The sequence below is a fragment of the Coloeus monedula genome, assembly GCF_965178545.1.
Source record: "Coloeus monedula genome assembly, chromosome: 1".
Classification (NCBI taxonomy): Eukaryota; Metazoa; Chordata; class Aves; order Passeriformes; family Corvidae; genus Coloeus; species Coloeus monedula.
In genome coordinates, this window is record NC_138781.1 from 132,503,430 (window position 1) to 132,524,287 (window position 20,858).

Genomic DNA, 20,858 nt, shown 5'->3' on the forward strand with positions numbered 1-20,858 from the left:
TTCAAGAAAAAACTTTGTGTAATTAGTGGATGGAGAGGCAAAATGAGTGTCATGATTTAGAAAGTGTAGCCAGTGATGCACTTTGATTTTGGATGTACATGTCTTTGTAAATTGTGTTTTCCAGCTATGACAGCCAATAAACTGAATTTAAAACTAAACCTTCAAATCACTGTATTACAAAGTGTTAAGCCAACATATTAAAAAATGCTGCAGCATATTCAGTCACATGACTCTCACAAAAACCAAAAAAAAAATAGTAAGAGCAAAAGAGCTTTTTATCATTAAAAATTCTTTAAAAATACTGTTTATTCCATCTTCATCTTATCCTTTTTAATTTCTGGTTTTATATGTTGTAATATATACAGAATGTATTAGTAGGGTGGTACATATATATAATTTATAAATAAATACACACATATTGGGGATATGCACTCAAAATTTTTTTACTTGTAGAGGTGCATGATCAAAAACGTTTGGTGACAGCTTTTCCCATGTTGTTATTGAAACCAGTTGTGTTCACAGAAACATGTGGAAGTTCATCGAGGTGAGGGAATATATATATTCAGGTATATATTCTTTCCTCATGAAAAGTAGTTGTCTGATAGAAACAGAATATTTTACTTCTAGATGTGTTTCCAGTGTAGTAATTCAGGAGGACAGGAGTGATGCTGTCTGCAAGTCTAAGTGCTGGGATGCCCCAGCTGGGATCTGACACACACAGTTTTAGTTGCTGAGTGGTAAGGTGGGGTGGTCCTTGTAAAGTGCGTATGGCCTCAATAGATGAGGGAAGTGATTTGTGGGTGGACAACAGTGGGGCAGAAAGCTGGTGGCAAATTTAGGGATAAAATGCAAATGTTTGTCTGAGTCGCTTTTGTTACTGCTTGAGTGTATTGTTCTGGTGGCAGCATGATTTTCAAGCATGTAAATACTTCACATGTTTTGATCATTTGAAGTTGTTGGTGCTCAGCTTATCTGAAATCAGACCATGAGTATGTCTTCTAGAGAGAGAATTATTGATACATCGCAGCTGAGTTTCTATTCTTGCCTTACACAGTTGTTCTAAACTACATAAATATGTATGTAACTGAAGTGTCTTGGCATCCTTAGAGGCGTAAGATGGGACAAATTTCCAAAGTGATTGCTTTTTATAACTGCTGTTATGAAATAATATGTTCTGCCTCACCTAAATAATATATGGTAACTTCTTGATTAGTTGAACATTTTATGTAATAGCTGTTGCTAACGTGCAGAGATAAGTACTTTTTAATAAGCTACCTGTTTGCTTTTTTTAGGCTGAAGCCTAAACCTCTGACATGGCCACAGCCTCACCAAGATCTGATACAAGTAACAACCGTAATGGAAGATTACAGATGCAAGTAACAGGCAAGTAGTGATTTGTATCATAGTGATTTTTACAGGAAAACATGTGTATTGTACAAAAGCAATCCTGGAAGTGAGTGTAAAACTTAACTAGTGTAGTTAATATTTTAATTACTGGTATGAATGTTACAGTTAATAATGTGACTATAATGCATGTAGATGATTTGAAGCTAATTAGAGATTATACGGTGAGTTGCATGACAGGGTTTAATATATCTTCAAAATAAAAAAAAAAAGGATATTCTGTGCAACAGTACAGACAATTGAAAGAAAATTTGCTAGAGAACAAATGGTTATGACATGTGTTCTGAAGAGGGAACACATATTACTGAAATTCTAGGAAAAAGATTGGTGGTTGTAGTGAACCCCAAGCAGAAAATTAGTACAATGTTGTAGTGAAGGTGGAGAACTGGAGGGGATCACAAAATTTGCTAGCCCTTCAAAAGATTAAGTTCTTTCACTACATATCAGGTAATACTTGTTGAGTATAATATTCTTAGGGCCGCAGGTTGGATTAAACAGACATATAGAATAATTTAGGTTGGAAGGGACCTTCGGTGATTCCCTGTTCACTCTTCTGATGAAGGCAAGGCTACCTTTGAAGTTGGATGAGGTTGCTCATGGTATTGTCCAGTTGAATTTTCAGTATCTCAAAGGCTGTAGACTACCAGCTTTCCTTGTGATAAACCACGTCACTGTGATTGTTTTTCCTTCTATCGAGTTGAAATTTACTATGTTGTCTCTTCTGTCTACATTTTTTTCCTTTTGCTCTGCTAGTTCTCATAGTTTGAGGCAGAATTCAGCCATCCTGGTATCCATGGAAGGGAAACACAGTAGGCTACAAACAGGCCTGGAAATTTCTGATTGTGCTGGGGATGCTTTTTCGGTAGATGTTGAACAGGCCAAGTAGGTTATGCATTTTGCTACTGATGGACAAGAACTGGTCAAAGATGTGACAATTGATGTCAGTCTTAGCTAGTCTCTCTGTGGGATGGCAGAGCAGAACTGAGACTTCCTTGTAGTCTTAAGATAAGCAAAATGCATCTAGGTAAACAAGTTTGATAGCTAATTGTGACAGTGTTACAGCAGTTAAAAGTGAAAATGTTACCAGCACATAGTGTATGTATTTATACATATATATGTATACAAAATACAGTGCATAAATACATCTATCGTAAATACTTATGTGTACAAGTATTATTTTACCATTGATAACTCACTTGAACTTTCCAGGGATTTTGAGAAATCTGGGAACACTGAAGTAAAAATGAATGCATGGCCAAGAATATATTAAGGCTATCCTGAAAAAAATTTGGAAAAAACATGAGTAAGACACCATGTCTTAATAAAGGCTGCATCCAAAGAAAGATGCGTCTTGTTGGATGATCCAAAGATGGCCAGGTTATCTGAGAAAAAAATATAATTTTGAAGAGTGCCCCAAATTAAATAAGAGATGAATCTTAAAACTGATAAATCTTATGTAAGGAGCACATTACTCAATAATGTGATGAGTCATCAAATCTGGCAACAGCTGACAGCAGAGTTGGAGCCACCTTTAGACTGAATGTAAATATACAATTGTAAACTGACGTGCACAAATTACCCTAACTTCAGATCTGTGTATACAGAAGTGGTAATTTTGTATCCTGTGCTAAGCTGCTCCTTATGTAAATAGTCTTGTATTCTGGTACTGGGACTTCTTTTGACTCCAAGAAATCTGGGTCAGGGCTCAAATGGGAAGAGGTCTTTACAAAGCTTAGGATTAGTTTTCTGAAGGTTTATTTCTCTAACCAGTTTTTATTGCAAAATCACAGGTATGCCAGTGCCAGTACAGGGAAAGTAGTGGGACACAGAGGAGTGTGGGACTGCAGTATTGCTTGACCTACACTTCATATTTATGCACAGTTTTGTTTATGCTGCTGTAGAAGCTAGACTTATATTTCAAGAACTACACTTAAAAAGCACTTTTATAAAGGCAGCAAGTCTCATAGACTCGTTTTGCAGACAAGGAATTCATACGGAGTGGTGACTTGTTTGAGTTTGGACAGATGCAGCATGTTGCAGGCGTGCTTTGCCATCAGTATCTGTTCAAATATTTTTGGTGAGATCTTGTTTTGGAAGGGTTGCTGGTATTATTACTTACTCATAGTTTTTTTTAGAAGATGTCCTAACCAAAAGATGACAATGGTCTCCTTTTATGTTTGGGCACTCAAAATTTACTAACTTAAAACATAATGAGATACAAGAGGGGAAATTAAAAGGAAGCTTGAATATCATTACTAAATACCTGTGTTTTAATAAATCTTGTATTTTCCTTTGGAAAGCAAATTGTGGAGGAAAAATGTGGAAGAAGTAGAGGTCGTCAAAGCATAAAAATGTATCATGATTTCAGATGAAAAAATGTGACTCATGTGGAATTACAGTTTTAGTTTTCTACATTCTAGCTTTCATCATTTTCTGGGCTGTAGTACCCTTTTATGATCCATGAAACATTACTAAGACTAGGCTTTCCAAGTATGAGGGAGTTAATTTTGCACCTTTTGTTTGAATCTAAGTAGAAGTCCATGGCTACTACCTTTAGAATCTTGGATGCTTGCATCCCACTAACTTTTAAATAACTGATGTATATGCCTCAGAATACTGAAATCCAGAAACATCTCTCCCTTTCAGTTTAGCAAACTTAAACATTGAGTTAGCAAGTACCATAAAGGTACTTTATGGAAAGGAACAGGGAAGAATTATTTCCAAATGGCTGAAAACACTCAGCCTTGTTTTAGTTTGCAAGTGGAGGGAGCAAGATCACACTGAAGCAAGAGAGAAGGCATAGCCAGCAGGTAAGTATAGCTGAGAGTCCATTCCTGTGGTCTTTTCAAGACACCATCTGCCTGAAATAGAATTTAAAATCTTGGCAGTTAGGCTGCTGTTGGATTTCCTCAGCTGGGCATGGAAGAGGGTGAACAGACTTACGTTCAGGAGCACAGAGGAACTCACCAGTGATTTGGAGGTGAAAAATAGCTTCTTTGGTCATGTGGTGTTTCTTAATTTTTGAATATTTACCTGAAACCTTTGAGTTCATCTGCAAAGCTGTTTAAATAGGGGAGATCTAAGATCAGGTTTCTTAATTTTGACAAACGGATGTGTAAAACCACAATTCAACCATACAGTAATACAGGGAAAGAAATGAAGCTCTGTATATAGGCTTTGCTATACAGGGACATTTTGAAATAGGTGTGAACTGCATCGACTTTCATAACAATGTATAACTAAAAAATAAGGCTTGATAATCTCTCAGATGCATCATAAGATGTATCATACTTAGGGCATTTTTCAATTAGGGAAGAATAGGAAGAACAATGAGAAGATAACCTACGTTATTTCCAGTGTTCATCCCTAAAATAATCATGCTGTCTCTAAAACCAGTCCTGCCAGTATGTGGGGAAGAGTATGTGATGCTTGGCTTCAACTATCTGACAAAGTAGCTTTTGAAAATAAAAGCTGCCATTTTTGCATTGACTTCTTTCTGTTCAGCAGAAGTAGAGAAGGAAAAACATTGCCATGCAATCTATTTCATAAAGTGTGTAGGCAGTACATTTTCTGTTTTTCAGCAACAATGTGCTGTTATAGATAAAGCAATGTATTTTATTAGTTTCTAGTGCCAAACTGAAACGGAAAAAGAATTGGTTTGGAACAACTTTCTACACGGAATTAACTGCAGATGGAGAAATTAAGAAAACAGCAAAATCAAGTAGTTCTTCAAATCCCAAATGGGATGAGCAGCTGACAGTGTAAGTAGATTTTTTGGTTGTTTGATACTATTTATTAGACAGACATGGCAGGCAAATATTTAGTAAGCTTGGCTGCCTACATAGTTTGCTCTGGCTGGTGATGTCTAAATGCAGACATAAGTTGGTATTTATCTCAAATGATTTTTTTTCTGAATCCTTACAATATTTTGAGAATATTTTTTTCCTACTGAGTGTATTACTTGCATACCGTGGCTGTACATGGTATAGTCTTGGTATTTGTTAGCACTGTTTTTAGCACACCTTCCTAGAAAGTTACTAATTGTAACCATGTAATTCTCAACTTTAAAAAGTCTCAGCTGGATAAGTAATAGTTATGAGGAAGGTCACTGCTTCCTTTGAATTTCCCAGTGAAGGGATGTGCACACAAAAACTGCAAAGTGACCCTGCAACTTACCCTGATATTTGACCATTTTAATCTTCTTGTAGTTTAGTTTGGCTTAACTGTGCTAGGGGTGTAGACGTACCTGAACAGGACTTCATGAAGAACTGGCAAGAACACTTGGTTAGAATGCTTTATTCACAAGCAAGATTGTATTGGTTTAGACTTGGGTCTGGAAACAGCATAGCTCCTATCAAGTGGCATTGAGCCTGGGCCAGTACATTTCATGGCATCTGATGTGTCTGTGTGCAATAGCTGGGTTTGGTAGTAGCAGGAACCATGCTAGATTCCAGTAACTAACAGTGCTGGAGAGTGGGGAGTGGTACATCTTTGGGAAACTCTGCTTGGGAGCACTTACTTACTCCAGACCTGGTCTGAAGCAAGTAGAGTATTCCTGTGCCTCATTTCTTGGTATTTCAGGTTTAGTGAACGTATTAGCCCTTTGCAATGTTGCAGAAGAGAATAACATAGTCTTGGACCTGAGGATGATTTCCAGGATCAAGAACTAGAACAAGTACAGAGCTATCGGTATATTCACAGAGACTCGAGTTTCTGTTGAGGAGGTGGGTTTGATTTGGCAGGATTTGGTGATCTGATAGAAATGGGGCAATTTGCAATGCATAGTAAAGGTAGACTCATTTTGTAATGAGTATTGCTAACTTAGGGTCTTACCCTTATAAGTATGTTGAAGATATTCTGGTCCCCTCTTCCTCTGGCTATTGGAATGATATTTGACATTAGGTGAACTCTCTGGCTTACCAAATTCCCCTCACTTCCATGGGGCAGCAATATCTTTTGTGTGTGTAGGTATTGGGGATTTTTTACTTTACTTTGTTGCTCTTCTACTAAGACCTCCCTTAAAAGGCAGCCTATTCAAAATACAAAAGTATATTTGCTTGTGTTTCAGCAAAAATGGTCCACCTTGTCCAACATGTTCAAGTGACTGTAGAGCTCTAGTCCTGTTGTTGGGAGGGTGGGGGTTGTTTTTATTATTATTTTCATCATTGCTGACATAACTTTCGTATATATTAGGTCAGTACTGATGGATATGTAGTCTTTGACTTTTTGCAATAAAGTACTTCTGCTCCCATTTTTCACAGTCAAGAGCACCCTTGCAGTACTAGACCCTGTACTACAAAATTTATTCTCCAGGACCTAGCATAGCTTTAGCAAGGGAGAGGTCAATGCCAAAGCTTGTCATAATATTACTGCAAGTGGGTCCTTTACCTTTCTGCTTGCTTCCAGTTTTTACTTTAGCTTCATCATTGGATTTTTCCCCTCTGTTTTCTGAGAGTATGCCTTATGGTTTTAAATATATTTGTGGATTCACAAAAAAATGTTTATCGACACTTTCATGGCAAGCTGACACCTCTTAAGTGGGTTCTTCCTGCTTGCAAATAGATGCTTCGTTGCTTTTTCCTTTTTAAAAAATACTTAGTATTTTTCTTTTTTAGTGACAGGCAAGCATACTTCCCACCTTTTTCTCCACATTTAGTAACGTAAGCTTTTAGGTAGAACTCTGGAGGAATAGGGGAAATATGCCTTTCATAAATAAAGATATGTTTTATATAACTGAGATTTGAGCTTAGTGTGGGTTATTCTGATACGTCTCAAATTCCTTATGCTATCATAGTAATTCACTTTAAGTTTGATCCTAAGTGTAAATATCATAGTGTTCACAGCTCTTAGTTAAAAATTTCCTCTTGCAATACAGAATTTCACTTCAAGAAATAGTATCAAGAAATACAAGAAGGTGAATGAAGTTCAAGTACTCCTAATAACAAGAACAAATTCTTTAAAATCTGTATATATTTTTTAAAAAATGTATTTTATATGCAGGAATGTGACTCCACAGACTACGCTGGAATTTAGAGTGTGGAGCCATCACACTTTAAAAGCAGATGCGTTATTAGGAAGAGCCACTGTAGACTTGAAACAAGCTTTGGAAGTACACAATAGAAAATGTAAGTTGTCATGAAAGATATTTTGAATAAAGTAGAATTATTATTACTAATCTGTGTATCAAACTGGCAACCAGCTACTAACTATGCATGTAATTACAGCTGGCTTTTAGTTGATGTCTTTACTTTTCTCTTCTAGAGATGTCTGTGCTATTGAGAACAATTTAAATGTAACAATGGGATATAATACATTTGAAACAAACAGTAGAGTATGAGTTGCTGAAAATTAAGTAAAAGCAGAAGTGATTAAATACAATGTTTTGTAGCAAGCTGGTAACTAATTTGGTAGAAGATCTGTTTTAGATTTGGTAACCAAAAAAAAAAAAAAGTTAAACTTTCAGAAAAGCCATGTAATTTTTCATGTTTTCCTTCTCTGGAGTCACTAATAGAAAGGCTGGATACTTGTCCCTCATGATTTAGCTGCCCAGAGAGCAATAGAAAACACTGATTAATGAAACAATTGTGATCTTCTTTTTAGTACATTAGAGATTGTTTGTTCTAAGTAACTTCTAGTATTAAATATTTTTAATAGGATATATCTAATTTGCTTTACAAATTTTTTTTCTTTAGTACAACAAGATGGTGAATCCACACTTTAAATTCCATTCCAGAGTGGCAATAGAATTCCAGCTAAACCAATCTTAACCTCTCTCACAAGTTACATACACAAACCTGAGGTGTCTGTTCAGATGGGTGTGGGGGGGAAAGGAGAGCCAAAAAAAAAAAAAAAAAGCTAAATTTTTCTGAGTCTTACAGAGAAGTGGAACAGAATCCAAAATTAAGTGGGGCTTCTTCACCAGTGTTATAATAATTCAGCAGTAAATTTCATAATTAAGCAGAAAATCTTCTTCTTAAATAAGAAAACTGTATCAGAAGAAACTGTGTTATAATAATGTTAGCCCCCAAAAAGTAATTATTATTTTAGCTATTTCTAACAAAATAGTTAATATTTTATTAGATCCAGGGGAGGTAGGACCTAACAACTTGACAAATTCTTTCAGGGAATGGTTGACTGAGTTTGCTGTGCATTGCACCAAAAATAATTTATGTGCAATGTTTCTTATTTAGGCAAATCAGAAGTTTGACACTAAGAATTCACTGGTAGAATAATCTGATTGGTATCCTTCATGCATTTAGTAACTGATACCTATTGTAAAATGCAGCCCTTGAAAGGCTCTTTGCTGATGAATATGGAATGGGAAGTCCTCTAAATGCAGAAACTTTAGAATTAATGAGTTTACTTTTTTTGCGAAACACCACCAGTATTAAATTGCTGCCCACAATTTTTTGTTTTCTTGCCAGCTCAGTTGAACTACAGCCAACAGTTGATCTGGTTTAGGAAGATAACCTGTTAAAATAGCAGAAGTTAAACCAACCACCCTTTACAATAATTATGAATGTGCTAATTAAACAATTCAGTGGTAGGCTAGTTTCTTCTTTTCTCTTCTTTGAGGTAGTACTCTTTTGCAAAATGCAGATTGCTAAATCAGTAATCCTGTAGATTTAGGAGCTTTGTGCTTGCTCCAGAGATTTAAAGTCCTTTAAAATGCATTGTAGTACAGCAGCGTGTTTCTGCTGGGAACTGCTGCCCAGCTACGCTGTCAAACCTGCTCTTTCGAGTAATAGCTTGGGTGTATCTGGCAACAGATTATGGTAGCCTCCCCTGTTTTCGTGTTTATTTTTCACTTATGATGCATGTTAAGAATGAAGAAAAAATGGAAATGCTAGTTTAATACGTAGAAGTGCCCAGTTTAAATTTAACTTGGGATGCTATCATATGGAGGGAAATACGATGGCATATCTTAAAAAACTAATCTTTTAATCTGAGAACACAAACACTAAAAGGTCTTAAGCATTTTAACCAGATTAATGTGAACTCTTCGCTGACTGTGTTTGGATTTATGACATGTAGCTTTAACTGTTGTACTGGTAGTAGTTGATTTGGAGAGAATTATGTAGCATCCCCAGCATATTTTACCTCTGGATTATGTATGTCTCTCTACAAATGCGTGTACTGCTTGTCAGTCAGATTGGATACTTTTACTGCACCATCAGTTATCTCAAATTTTCTTTCAGTGAAAATAGTTTCTGATTTAACTTTCGTTACCTGAGGCATCCTCTCTTACTGTTTAATCCTTGGAGCTGCAATCTATGAAAATGCTAGTAAGGGTTTACTAAAAATAGTTTTAAAATTGAGGGAGGAGTAACTCTATGCAGTCTTTGCATTTACTTCTTCCTCAAAGAGATTTTTTTTTCCGTGGTCTTTTAGAATTAGTTTTGAAAGGTGCTATGGGAAATGAATATAAGCCTTGGTTGTAAAATGAGGTTCCTAGTGACTGATGATATTTGGATGTGTGGTTCAGAAGTTGTTTGACTTTTAAGCCATCACATGTTATGTAAGTAGTGTGTAATTTCCAAAGGGCTTAAGGGAAATGACAGACCTGGGAAATCATTAACAACAAAGTACTGAATCCGCATGGATTCTTTAGCATACCTATAGAGTATACTATGTAAACAGACAGTTCATTTTTAAAACAAAGTGTGCATTTACCCACAGCACGTGTAAATATACACAGCTCCATAGTGATTTCTGCATTGATTTGAGTATCTCGCATGTTCAGTTTTGTAGAACTAAATGCATATATCACATTTGTGTGCTGAAGGTCTCTTTTAATATTATTTAGAATTTAATCTCTCCTTTACCCCTTCTTTCCTTCTCTTCCCCTACCCACCCCAACTCCATTTTTAGTGGAGAAGGTAAAAGAACAGTTGAAACTCTCTTTGGAAAACAAGAGTGGCATGGTGCAAACAGGTGAACTGACAGTTGTGCTAGATGGTTTGGTTGTTGAACAAGAATCTCTTACAAATCTCAGTTCATCAGCAACCAGTAAGTTAAAATAATTAAGTCAATGATAACATTTGGATTAAGATTTCAAACAGATATAATAGAATATTTCTGTTGAATTTGTTTCTTACTGTTCAGTAGAAGTTCAGCAAAATGGCGGGGCTGTACATGAAAGCAGAGATGCTTCAGCAAGAAGTTCATCCAGGTTGGAATTAATTTTTGTGTTTTATGCCATATGAGGTATATTAAAAAATTTATCAGTTGCAATGTTTGGGTTGTTTGTGTTTTGGTGTGGTTTTTTTCTGTTTTTTTAAAATTTATTTTAATGGTTTTGAAGGTGAGAGATTTCAGTTTCTGAGGTCTAAATTATGTTGCCACAGGTTTTAGAAACATTATTTGTTTAACAATTACATAATTTAGTTCAGCTGATTGGAAATCTATTAAATGCTGCAGCAGAAATTAGAGGAGCAGTGGCTCAGTGTATTTTTACTTACTCATTCCATTTATTTCCTTTTTCTGCTTAAGAACCATTTCTATTAATGTCTACCAGCTTTTCGCAATGCAGCACCTGAACAGATGGAAAAGGAAAAGAAAGTCTGAATTACTTCCTCCTCAGCCTTCTTAAGGTTGTGATAAGGAATTTAAGAGACTTGTATTGAGTTTCACAAGTAGTATTTGTAACACTGAGGCCAAGGCCTGTTTCCTCCTGAAGTGGCAAGAAAAAGACATTGGGACCAATTTAGAGCTTCGTTCTTGGCTTCTCAACCATTATGCCTGCTCAAGGACTGGCTGGAGAGAAGTAGGAATAGATTTTTTTGCCCCCTCATCACTAGTAAGACAAACAGGTCAATTCAGATCAATTTAATGTTACTGGTCTGCTCAGTTACCTTGTGTGAACCCATTTCTGTTTAAGTTATTGACACTCACTGGAGTGAAAAAAAATCCAGTTGCTAGGCATTTGAGTGACAGGGACACATTTGTCCTTGTATGCTTGACTTGATTCTTTTTTTGAATATATGGGTGTTTGTCTCTCTTCCCTGATGGGTGCTCAAGATGAGGGAGTGAGAATAAAAAGTTGCTTCTGCTTTTTTTTCCTTAGAAAGGTTTGGGACTGCTAAAAGTGGTTTGAAACACATCTGCATATCATTTTGAAACAGTAGTAACAATAATTAGTTTTCATTCAGCTGTTGTTGCTGTAGATAATGTCTCTTACTGGGATCCTGCTCTTGATACTGATATTTTAATTTACTGCAGTTTTCCACACAACTATCCAGCAATTATGATTTACAGTTTTAAAATTAAGAGATGAAGAACAGTTTTAAGGTAGCTTCTCTGCATGTCTTTCGGAGGCAAATTGAGTTTGTAGTCCAGAGTTGAAAAGGGATAATACCTCAATTCTCTGTTTATACTGCTCCTTTGGAGTTGGATAAGGTAGGATGGAAATGCTGCTTCTTCCTTTCTTACTCCACAATGCTGGACTTCTGACCTCACATTTTTGTCATCTGTTTAACTTCAATATTTAGCCTTTACTCCTTGAGAAGATAAGGAGTTGGCATTGAGTGTAATTATCAAAATATGTGTCTCTGGTAGATGGCTTTAAGCATTCTGAAAGAGATTTAAGTAAAAAACCAGTGTACCACTGTAACTGAACAAAACTTTCCATTCACAAGCCCTTAAACTGCATTTATTTCCGTGTGGCCTTGTAAACACAGAGCTGCCTCTGTGTATTTGTCCTCACAATGTCCCATCCCGCCAGTGCATAGAGAAGCTCATCTTATTTTCCTTTTACTGAGAGAGAATTTTGTTGCTCTCTTATGTTACGAGTATTTTTAATGATATGACTAACAAAACCGGTTCTTCCTCTTGCTTAATGAGAGAAAAAGCTTTCCTGCTCATAGCTGCACTTTGGCAGGGTCCCTAAGGCCGTTTCAGAAGATGCGGCAGGTGTATCAGTCTGTTCAATTCAATTCTAACATGCCATTAAAAGTAAAGAGGAAGTGAAAATAGAAACTCTTACCTGTTTTAAGTATCTGAAATCCTCAAAACTGATTCTTGCCTTTTTCTTAACAGTCAAGTGCGAGACCAAGACAATTATCTAGGCTGCAAACACCATGCTATAAACAGTTGTTAATTTACCACCATTTCTTTATTTGTTTCTATAGCATGGTTTAGTGTAGGATTTAGTTTAGTTGCATAACTGTTTAACATGTTGCTTGTAATAATCGAAAATCATCTTTTATTTTTACCAAGATCTCCTTGTGACATTTCTAATGGGATAGACAATCAAGTACCTTCCAACTCTGTGATACAGAATACATTCTGTGTAGAAGCTGTGAATGGAGACAGCTCACCATCTCCTAATCATGTTGCAGCCAGACCCAAAAATACCCCAGTACCAAAACCACTTGAAGCTCAGCCTGTCAACAGCACTGGTAAGAATGGGAGAGTTATGGGAACGTGTTCCATAAGCCTTTTTTATCTAGTTGTATCTGAAGTTGAGCTGCTTTTTCTATACAGTCTTTGTTGGATTTCAGAAATACTGAAAGGATGTTTCTAGGCTTGAATTTATAATCTTGTGTGTCCATTCTTGTAAATTTTTCTGCAGTAGACCCATTCTTAAATATACTGAGTTTCACACTTTACCATCAGTTCTTTTCTCTGATGAAGAAAGATTAAAGTGTCCAAAATCTTTGATTTTTCTGTCCCAGATGATGAAACTGTATTCCTGATTGTCTGGAGGAAAAATCAGATTTCTTTCACAATTAATTTGAGTAACTGTGGTTAAGTTTTTCCTGACATTACATAAATCTGATTTAGACAGGGAACTGCTGCGCTCTGAGTCGAGATGTGTTGCAGACTCTCCATGCCTTCAATTTTTTTCAAAAATTCTCTTTAAAAACAGGTAGTGGCAGATACTGAATTTCATTTTCCTCTTAAACACAAAAACATTGATTCTGACTACAGTTCACTTTTGGTACAGTGAAACTAGTGAGAAGAGAGTGGTTTTTGATTTTTGTTCCTCTGGCATCTAATAATGTCTGTGCTTTCTAAGCACTTTGTCTTTTCTCAGCTGTTTGAGAGAGATTGCAGTGATGGCAGAGAGAAAAGACAACTGTAAATAGAAATAGGCAAGTTGTTACTAAATAGTAGAACAGAGATTGTCAAACTCTCTGTAATAGAGTGGAAAATGTTGGTATGGTTGGAAGATAACAGAAACAATTATGAACTTTAAAAGGTAATAATTAAATTAGGCTGCCTCTGAATCTTTTCTCTATTTGGAGAACTTTAATTTGATTCCCCTCTCTTTTCAGCTCAAGGCTAGAGGGCATATATATTATTAAGACATTGCTCCCTTTTTCTTCAACAGCAGAGAGATCCATTTGAAATCTGTGTTATGATAGAGGAATTGAAAAATAATTGATTTGTTCAAATGGTAATATTGATGAAATCATCACTGAGCTTGCACTGAGGCATTGATATAGCAGTAGTCAAGTACTCTACCAGTTGGTGAAGATGTTTTTACGGCAAGGCATAAAACAGGTCTCCGGCATTTTTTGATGACACTTTTTCTTTCCCACTGTTGTGCTCAGTAGGATTGTAATTTTATGTGATGTTGCCATAATTGCTGTTTTAGGCATAACAGGTGAAGTAATCATCTGTTGTAATGTTTTATAGGTCTCTTTGGAAATGAACTTATTAATAGAGCAGATGATTTGTTCAATATTTTGCTTCTAACTTTATTATGTAATCTTATTCAGTCTTTCATGTGAATAAGTTGAATTTTTTTAATGGAAGTTGAAATTCCAGTTGGCTTTTTTCCTGTGTAAGTTAAGTTGTTGCTGCTTTAAGGAGAAATTTGAGGAACTTGATCAAATTGTTGGTAGTTTTCATGTCATGCTGAAACAATATAAAATCTTGGTATGTCTTAATGTAGTTAATTTCTTTTGTGCCATCTGGAAGCAGTGATGCGTTACCCTGGAAAAGTTGTGTTGAAACAGTAGTGCCTTTACAAAACTTAAAAATCTGTTGCCTGTAAAGTCATGCTTAGCATTATGCATATAAAGAAAATTCATATGGTGCCGTGATAATTCCTTAAAGAAACTGACTTGCTAATTTAAATTCATTCCTGATGACAGAATTAAACAAGTGACCCCTTTAAAATAATGAAGCAACATTTTATAGGCACTAGTGTAGGGTTAAATTTTGCAAATGTGTATGACTAAGGTTAAGAGTATAAAATTGTATTGGTTTCAGCCCTTAGCATGGTAAAGTGATAATATGCTGTAAGGTAAGAAAATTGCTTGAAGCCTATGCTGTGTATCCTTAGTCCTGTAGAAAATTGTTCCAACTCTAAAACAGGTACAAGCTGCTAAGTATAAATAGAATTGTCACTGTATGATGTTGATTAGTGGTGCAGAAAATGAAAGTGCTGAGTGATGTTGCACTACTTTTTATAGGGCCTTGACTTTTAATGGGTGTCCTCCAGACTGCTGTACCTGATGTCTTGTCTTGCCTAAGACAAGATCTTGTCCTGCTGAGATACTGTTCTGTTAAGCACAGCAGATGATTGGTGTATTGTTGGCCAAGTGGGCTTGGGACTAATAAAGCCTTCTTAGCACCCTTTGCCTGCTAAATCCATGCCTGCTTTAAACTTTTTATGAGACTGTGCTTGCTTGAGTTTGATTACATTTATATTTTCTTTAAAAGATAGAATTGATTTACTTTGTGATTCTGAAGTAATTTTCTTCATTCCTTGATCTATGTAAGTTGTGTTAGCCAATAATAGTTTTTATATTTTAATCCCTCCTTTAGAGGGGGATCTTTTTTCCAAGTCACACACAGGTGTAGAGTTAATTGTAGGGTTCTGTACCTCAGCTCTGAAAAGGGAAAGAAATTACCTGTAAGAAATGCCTCTTAGCTTTCCGAATCTCACAGAGTAATCTCTTTTTTTTCCATTTCTCAGTTAATGGCGAGTCATCTGCCCCTGCACCTGAAGCTGGTAATTCTTCTGTCTCCGAGGCTCCGACGGGTTCAGTCGAAGCTCCTGTGTCTTCAGCAGATTGCACTAATGATACAGCAGAACCTCAGTCAGCAACAGAAGCAACTAGTTGTTCTGAAAGCCATGCTTCTGCATTACCTGGTGTGTCTGCTGGACTAGAACCTGCAGCTGCAACAGACTGTGCTCAGCCTAATGCTCGAAACAGTATAGCAGCAGATGCAGCAAAGCCAAGGGAATCCTCCTCCACGCCAAGTGCATCTGCAGAACCTGTAAGACAGCAGCCTGGTAGTGCCAGTACAGAACCTTTGCCACCAGGGTATGTTGTTTTGCTTTTGATGCTATCATTTTGTGTCATCTAAATGTGCATATAAAGAAGCAGAAACTTAATTCTATACAGGGATTGTCAAATGCAGGTCAACTGACTGAGATGGGCTTGTTTGATCTAAAATGGGATTTGTACTGCTGCTATAACTGGCTACTCTTGTCCCAGAAAGTAACAACTGATAACTGATTTGCTGAGATGGTATTGTGATCTTAACAGACAAACTTTTGGGCATTATGGATGTGAAGACTTTCCATTTGATATTTTCAAACTTACTTGGGCTGTAATTTGTAACTTCTTTGTTTCTTAAGCTATGAGAATGTAGTAAGGACCAAAGCACAGAGAAGTGAAAATTATTAGTATTATAAATGCTTGGTTGTGCTTGCTGCGTAAGAATGAATTCAGTAATGTTATAGTTAAAAATAAGATTTCATGTGTATGTATGTATATGCTAAGAATAGCTAGAATATTTTAATTTTACTAGATTGTTAGAAACTGCTTTAGTAGTCTTAAATACAAAATTAAAAATCTGCTTAGACATTAAAGGAAAATACAGTACATGCTGAAATATATATACATAAGATAGATCTTAACATTTTTTGTACATGCTTTCATGTTGGGGTGAAAAGATACCTTCAGTTCAAATTAGAAATGCTGACATTTCCATAATATTGTAAATATTAACTATTTTAGCATTTTCTGGTCACAGAAACTGTTTCTTAACCCAAAGTGTATATACCTTGTGTTATTGTAGCTGATCTTTCAGAGAGCTTGTCTTATACCTGCCCCCTGTGAAGAAGGTTCAGTAAGTTATTAGTGACACGTCACTTGAGTTTCTGCCGTTAGATAAACATGAAAACAAACATTTAAAAAGATAGAAGTATTTTATATAAATTGTGGAAGAGTTACTTAGTATTTAATTTTCAGTTGCTCTGTCCTTATAGGTGGGAATTCTTTCACACATTCTTTTTTAAATTAATTACATGCTTTCCCACTGAGGACAGGGTCATGAGTTCCAGGCATAGTTCACACTATGGCCAACTGCATTTCTTCATCATTCCCTGATCATGTTTCTGTGGGGTTTCTATTTGGTGGTTCCCCACCCCCCCTCCTTCCTCTCCCTTCCCCCCTCTTATCTCTCCCCTGCCAATTGAGTCTCCATTATGTTGAGACCTAGGAACTCTGTAAAATGCTGCTGCTCCTTTCTTCTCTTATTGAAATCATAACATATAACCTCTTGAATTGCAGAAAAACTTTTGTAGTTTTATACAATGCTCTGCAATAGTGAGGAAATGCACATCCAATCCTATGAGTAGCAGGCCAAGTGTTCTGTCTACATTTTTAGGAGCTAATTAAGTATTTATGTAAGAAAAACAAATATGTATCAACTGCAGACAAGCACTTCAGCTTTTCACCTAATGTTTATCCTGGTTTCCTCTCCATTTATAAGTACTTTTATTGCATTATGGTAGTTCTCAGTGTCATGAAACTTCAGCTGTTGATAATGTTTGGTCCTAGCTCCATTTTCAATGTAAGGTTGTTCTGCAAAAAGAAGTAATCCCCAGGATATCAGATACAGCATTTACCAGGATAGGAAATAGAAATACAGGAAAGCCATCTGATAGCACACACTTAAGGTTCACTCTGAAAGGTACTGTTTGTTGGATACAGAGAACAGAGCTTCAAAATGTAAACACTCTCATTTTTTGAGAGGCATGAACTTGGAAATCCAAAGAATGCATCTCTAAGCACTTTCAGAGTGAGGTTGTTTTAGTGTCCAAACATTGAGCACATAATTAATTGACTTTGTTCTCAGCTTAAATATAATAGGAAAATGCTTGTGACTATTGATGTATGCTCATTATGTGCCAAGTCGTTTAAAGAAGTCTTTTTGGTGGTATCAGTTCAATAGGAAGTAACTGATCTGTATTCTGGTGTGAATTTTCTTTCCTGTCCTAGAATGGGTTTTGGACCATGGTCTTTTCATTCAGTGCCAAAGTACTTTTTTGTCTTAGTGGGAAGTCCCTAGGAAGTATTTTCACCTTGACTTATGTGCAAGTCTCTTTGTCTTGAAGGTGGGAGCAAAGAAAGGATCCTCATGGTAGAACCTATTATGTTGATCACAACACACGAACTACAACATGGGAAAGACCACAGCCCTTACCTCCTGGGTAATGTAGACTTTTTTGAATTAAATATGATAAATGTACTATATTTTTGTTTGTTTGTTGCTGGAAACAAACAGCAGCTCATCAAAACTGTATTCTATATCATATATTAAGAAATTCTAGCTTTCATTTAATTATATTAATTGCAGCTATTTTTCTGGGAATGTTGATACTGGAGATGTCACTAGTTTTGATCACTTGTTCAAGTACAGCTACTAAGGTATTTTGTTCTTCCTTTAAAACTTAAGCATGAAATAATGCATATTTGATTGCCTTTATTTAGGTGGCACCACTGAGTGTAGTGCACTGGTTCTAAGCCTCAGATTTCCCAGCAAAGTGTTCTCTGTGAAATCTGCCAACATTACTTGCAGTTACAGGAGTTTACAAAATTAAAAATGAGGTGACAGAGAGCTGAGCAGGCAATTGCTAGAAGTCTGTGTTTGCTCATTGTGGTTGTTCTTCTACCAATTAAGTTGGGGTTCTTTTGTGTCCTTCAGAAATTAAAATCATGCCTGTGACTCCAGTAGTTCATTCAAGTACCACCTAGTAATTTAGCATAAAGAGAAAATTGGTTAGTAATACTACTGAAAGAATTAGCTGTTAACATTTGTGTTTTTTGAAAGCTGGGAAAGAAGAGTTGATGATCGTGGGAGAGTTTACTATGTGGACCACAACACCAGAACAACAACGTGGCAGCGACCAACAATGGAGTCAGTGAGGAACTTTGAGCAATGGCAATCTCAACGGAATCAATTGCAGGGAGCTATGCAACAATTCAACCAACGATACCTCTATTCGGTAAAGTGTACAAAATTTAGAAATTAGTACAGAGGTATAGGTATACTTTTTGTTTTTTAACTTTAGAAAAAGTGATTTTACAACTATTCAATCATATATGTTAGAAGATGTTTTGCATCAGGAATTTGGATTCTGATTATTCTGAAAAAAGTTAAAAATCATCCTTGGAGGCAGAAGGTACTCCCTTCTGAGTTTCTGAGTTTGTTCCGCAACTGGAGCTTTGTGTACTGCATTTTTGTAAGACTTTTAATGCCAGTAGGAAGGGGTAAAACTAAAGCAGTCCCTTAAAATGAAAAGGAATGTAAACACTGTTAGGGGACATTTTGAACTTTAAATAATCTTCAAAACTGTTTAACTGATTAGGTGTCCTTCACTAATATAAGTGGCAATTCTTTTACTTTGAGCTTACTTGGAAGGTTATACATCTGGTTCTGCTCTGGAATTTCCTACGTGGTTTTCCGTTTCTATCAGATAGTTGCTTACCTCTGCCTGAAGAAAATTTGAGTAGCTTCAAAGAGGGTATTTCTTGAGTCAGATTTTCAGATCTGTGACTGGGTAAATAGGATAGTTGTTTCTTCAGTGTTAACAACGATGTTGCCTGTGCATCAATGGTGCCTGTGTGTCACTGTCACTCTAAACAGTGTCACTCTAAACTCTTTAAGAATTGTGCTTGGCTTCTTAAAATTATCTGATCCCAGAGACTTTGTAACATCTATAGCAAAACTGGAGTGTTTTAAAGAAGAAACCATTGAAGTACAAGTCTCAAACAGCTTCATTGGAATAGGACTCTGCATGTGCAGACCTAATTTGAATTTGATGGACTTTATTCACACACCCCTCTGAAGTAAAGGATGCTGCAGCATTACTTAAAAGTTCTCAACCTCTCATTATTGAATTAGACATTGTATCTTGTCACTAGCAATAGAAGAAACATGCATCACCACTAATTTTTGAACTCCCAGAGCTGTACATCAAATTCAATTTGTTTTATGCAGTTAGAGAAAAGTAGAATGGCCAAGGCTGGAAGGGACCTCTGAAGGTTATTTGGTCCGATGTCCCTCCTCAGGCAAGGCCACCTACAGCCAGCCATCCAGGACTGATGTCTTGTAGATCAAGGATGGAGACTCCACAACTCCTCTGGGAAATCTGTGCCAGTGCTTGGTCACCCTCCTAGTAAAAAGTGTTTCCCAATGTTTAGAGGGAACCCCCCTGTGTTTCAGTGTGTGCCCATTGCCTCTGTGAACCAGTGAAAACAGCCTGGCTCCATCCTTTTTGCACCCTCCTTTCAGGTACTTATACACACTGGTAACTTCTAATGCAAATCCAAGAATCACAGCTGAAGCATGTTGAGCCAAAACCTTTTGTTGACTGACTTTGTGTACTTGTGTACTTCTTTGATCAGTTGCATAAAACATCTGAGAAAACTCTCTTTTCTGATGCCAAGACTTTCTTTTGAGCTAGATTTATTCTTCAAGGAACAATGTATTTTTAAAATTTACTTCCTTCATTAAATGATAACCCTTACTGAAAACCACAGACCCATTTCTTAAAATGTCTCATCTGACCTTAGAATCATTAAATGAGGATTTGTTAGTGAGACAGAATATACTTGAAGGAAGAGAAAAGAAAACTTGACTGTTTGCATCTCTTTAGAATTTTAAGTGTTATATCTGTTGCACAGGTAGAATTCACAGTTTATTGAGGGGGAAAAATTGAAATTATATTGAAGAAAGAGTGATTTGTTTTCACTTCAGTGTGCTTTTGTATACTTTTCTTCTAGAATGGCTAAGGTCAAACTATAGCTACCTTTTCATGCTCTGGTGATGTACCAGGACTCTGCCTATATAGCAGTTTGAGTGAGATTGTATTTTATTTTTTGGGAAAAAGTAGATGAATACTTTCGGTTAGAGAAAATTTCAATTATCTTTTGTGGTCAAAGCTTAACTATGTAAAGAAAGAAAAGTAGATGGGGTATAGTTGTTTTAATTACTATAATTTTACCTGGATTAATTTATCATAGTCATTTTGGAAATGAATCTGCCTGGTCTTTCAGTGTTAAATATACTGTTAATATAACAGTTAATATAATATACTGTTAACACTGTAATAGTGTTAAATATACAGCTCTGTGTGGCCAGCAGCCGCACACAAATCCTCGGACCCATTAAGAAGGTTGGAAGTATCTGAATTGTGCCACCAT

At 36.3% G+C, this 20,858-nt stretch overlaps 1 protein-coding gene across 4 annotated transcripts in view; it reads left to right on the forward strand.

Moving 5' to 3' along the window:
• Positions 1-20,858, forward strand: part of WWP1 (WW domain containing E3 ubiquitin protein ligase 1) — a 58,225-nt gene that overhangs the window by 20,709 nt on the left and 16,658 nt on the right. For 3 of the 4 annotated variants that reach the window (XM_082283292.1, XM_082283294.1, XM_082283293.1), the window contains exons 2-10: positions 1,293-1,383; positions 5,027-5,165; positions 7,405-7,529; positions 10,276-10,413; positions 10,510-10,576; positions 12,622-12,803; positions 15,335-15,686; positions 17,768-17,863; positions 18,484-18,658. In XM_082283292.1, the coding sequence (XP_082139418.1) occupies positions 1,314-1,383; positions 5,027-5,165; positions 7,405-7,529; positions 10,276-10,413; positions 10,510-10,576; positions 12,622-12,803; positions 15,335-15,686; positions 17,768-17,863; positions 18,484-18,658 (1,344 nt within the window). In that variant the 5' untranslated portion in view covers positions 1,293-1,313. The remainder of the gene's footprint in view (positions 1-1,292; positions 1,384-5,026; positions 5,166-7,404; positions 7,530-10,275; positions 10,414-10,509; positions 10,577-12,621; positions 12,804-15,334; positions 15,687-17,767; positions 17,864-18,483; positions 18,659-20,858) is intronic. The other variant, XM_082283295.1, reaches the window with a different exon arrangement.